This window comes from Papilio polytes, unplaced genomic scaffold (genome assembly GCF_000836215.1).
Source record: "Papilio polytes unplaced genomic scaffold, Ppol_1.0 DF823923.1, whole genome shotgun sequence".
Classification (NCBI taxonomy): domain Eukaryota; kingdom Metazoa; phylum Arthropoda; class Insecta; order Lepidoptera; family Papilionidae; genus Papilio; species Papilio polytes.
Window position 1 is genome coordinate 5,569,667 of NW_013525281.1, and position 3,358 is coordinate 5,573,024.

Sequence of the window (3,358 nt, forward strand, 5' to 3'; positions counted from 1 at the left end):
AAATGTAGCCTATGTTACTCGCTTATAACGCAGCTTTTTAATGGTGAAAGAATTTTTGAGATCGCTCTAGTAGTTTTTTAGTTATTTCTAAATGTACAAAACTACAAAATTTCCTCTTTATAATATTATGATTATTCTCTTTTTATGATTTCTAATAAACGGCAATCTCATAAAACTAATTTCTGTTTCAGGGCACACCCCGTAGCCGAAGATTGAGTAATTTCTTCAGGAAAAAATAGTCATGATTCATCATTCCCACCGCCTTGTCTCTAATGTTATTGGTTAATTTAATTTTACCTATTTATTTAATAAATTTCAGATGGATTTAGTTTTGTTTTATTTTTTAGCCCTTAATGCGATAGTGTCGTGTAACGACCAACTAATTTAAAAAAAAATCCTGAACTAGTTTAAAAAAAATACGTGAGATTTTGATTTTAGTGTGTTGGTAACATTTAATTTTATTTACTGCAAAAAAACTGGCGAATTAAGGGAGATTAAAGGAAGGGTAAATAATACAATCACATTGAATCTCATTTTTATTTGATAATGTATTACACCACAAAATCACTTTAGCACCAAACATTACTTACAAAATGTACAAAATTGTGCTTTTCGCCGTTCACACCAACCTCGACAGAAACATAAACATCTATCCAATAAGACAAACTTAAAACAGTAAATGAGTAAATATGCATTTTTACATTAAACTGAAGTTTTAACAAATTGTCTTTTATTCACTGAGAATAAAATTATGATAATTTTAATTAATAATACAATAGTGTGAGCCCACGGTTAATGCATTTCGGTCATTGTAAAAACCAATAATGTCAAACAAAACCTACAAGATTCTCTCAGTATGCAATTAGATGCTTGTAAATGAATTAAATTTTGGAGCCCACTGTATTACATGCTCTTGGCAAATAATCATAAAATTGCAGTAAAATTCTCTTATAAACAAGCTTTTTTTATAGGAAACTTAAAAATTGGACAGTTGCTGAAAGTAATAACATCATGTCACTTGAAGGCCTATCACGAATATTTGCGTCACAGTCCTTTGTTTTATAAAATCTGTACTTTTAACATTTAGGTTTTCCTACTAACAAAGCATAAATATATTCTAAGATAAGTTGTAATTTACATTTTTATATTGGTTTAACAAACACTTTAATATTGCCATTTGGTTGTAAATTTCCAGCACTAGTTTCTGTTCACACAACACAAGGCGAAAAACTCATACAAAAGCAACATTTGTCAGCTGTACTTTATAAAAAAACCACTAATAAACCATCTAAGACACAAACTCTGTACAAAGTGAATTTGCTAGATACAGATAATGTAATATATAATGTAATATATAATTTAACAATACAATAACTATATTTACAAAATAAAAATAAACATACATTAACTCGATTAACGTTCATATAAATAAGGCAAACCTCATAAAATGTTAAATTGTAGTCAAGAAAATATGCACAATTTTGTATTTAAATTACAACTAATTATCATATCATCATCATGAATTACATATACGATTAAAAATTTCATAGTGAGTTCTAACAAAGTGCGTGAAATTTAATGCTAAATGAATGATTCTACATAACTGCTTTTACCATCGTTATGTAGTAATTTACATGAATAAATGTGATTTAAATACAAATAAAAAGTAATACATTTAATTTAGGGCCTCTCCCACAAATGGCTGATAGAGGCTCAGATAGCTTAAACACGTCAACTGTCAGATAAGGTAACACAATCCGATATTTCCATCACATATTTTACACGTTGTATTGTTATCAGACAATTTACAATATGGTGGGACAGGCACTCAACATTTTCAAATATGATTCGTCGCTTTTAAGATAAGCGGAAAGAATATTCCCTATTAATAAAAAAGACTATATTTATTGACAATTTTAAAGCAATTAGTTGATAAAATAATAAAAATTCTTTCAAAATCATCATCAACTTGCCCTTATCCCTTATGGAGGGTCGGCACAGTATGTGCTGCTCTACCATACATCTCTATCAGCCGTCATATCTGAATTCTTTCAAAATAAATAAAGTAAAATAAGAAAATAACGATATACACAAATTACTTCCTATCTTAATATCTAAATCAAATCCTTTTGTGATGTAAATCTAATAATTGCATTGGATTTGTAGCAATTATGAACTATATGTCTTTAAATGACATATGAAAAAAAATTGCGTGATATTCCTATTATAAATAAGTCTTATTTATTCTGGTTTATATCAATATATTGTACGCTTATACCTATTTAATTACACGACAAACATACATGTTTAAATATCGGCTATCAGCATATATGTACATGTTGAGTATATCGCATTTTAGACTCTAACACACAAGACATAAAGTTTAATGTCCCTATAAATTAAAAATTAATGTGCTTTTGTGATGTTTGTGATTTCTAAAAGTATAAGGACTAGTTTCGATTGTCAAAATTTCTATATGAATTTGGAATTTTTTACATACGACTTGATACAAAACGAACAATTTATTGCCATAAAAATATAATAAATTTATAGAAAAGTGAGTGATAGTGTCATTTTAAAAGCTCAATTAAAAAAACCCGGTCGCTAAATAAAAAAAATCACAGTAAAAGTAACTTAACCCCAAAACTTCTCAATAGTTGTAAATAAAAAAAAATTGAATATATAATAAATGCATATCTATTCGCGACTTTTTAATTACGGTGTAACCGTATTTTGGATGACGAAGATAATTATCGTTGTCTATTGAACGTAAAAAAAACTGAAGCCTGCGAAAGCTTTAAGACAATAAATATAAACGTAAAATAAATGAGTATACATCACTATTACATTACAATTGTAGTATACAATGTTTAAAATGTATTTAACAAGGAGATTCTCTGGCAAGTACTAAGTAACAATTCTCGCTAAGTAGGAAACGAACGTCGTAAGTCGTCTTCATCAAGTAGTAAATAATCATATAATCCGTCACTTAATATTCACTTTAACCTTAGTCTTATGTGACATGATTTAAATATTTTAACTCAATTTCATCTAATTCCATAGTGTTCCTAGTGAAACCTCGTCACAATGAATCACACGTTTTTAAGTTTGAAGTCTTCTAATAGTTCTAGTTGACAGATAGTATGTCAACATCCGGTTTAGTGCAGTTATGTATCGTGGTTTATTTTAACTAAAAATAACGATTTGTCATAAAGATTGTTGTTGCATCCTCTAAATTAAATCCATACTTCATAAGTATAATTAAGAAAAAATAACTAGGTCATTTGGGCAATGACATAGTCAAGTTTGTGTAGTGTGGGGGCTGCTGCTGAGTAGGGGGGTCGTTAGAGGCAGGCGT

The 3,358-nt window shown here is 28.6% G+C and overlaps 1 protein-coding gene across 1 annotated transcript in view; it reads left to right on the plus strand.

The window, feature by feature from the left end:
* Positions 1-216, plus strand: part of LOC106102135 (golgin subfamily A member 4-like) — a 13,297-nt gene extending 13,081 nt beyond the window's left edge. Inside the window, exon 15 of the mRNA XM_013281545.1 lies at positions 192-216. Coding sequence (XP_013136999.1) covers positions 192-216 — 25 coding nt within the window. The remainder of the gene's footprint in view (positions 1-191) is intronic.
* The last annotated feature ends 3,142 nt before the right edge of the window (positions 217-3,358 follow it).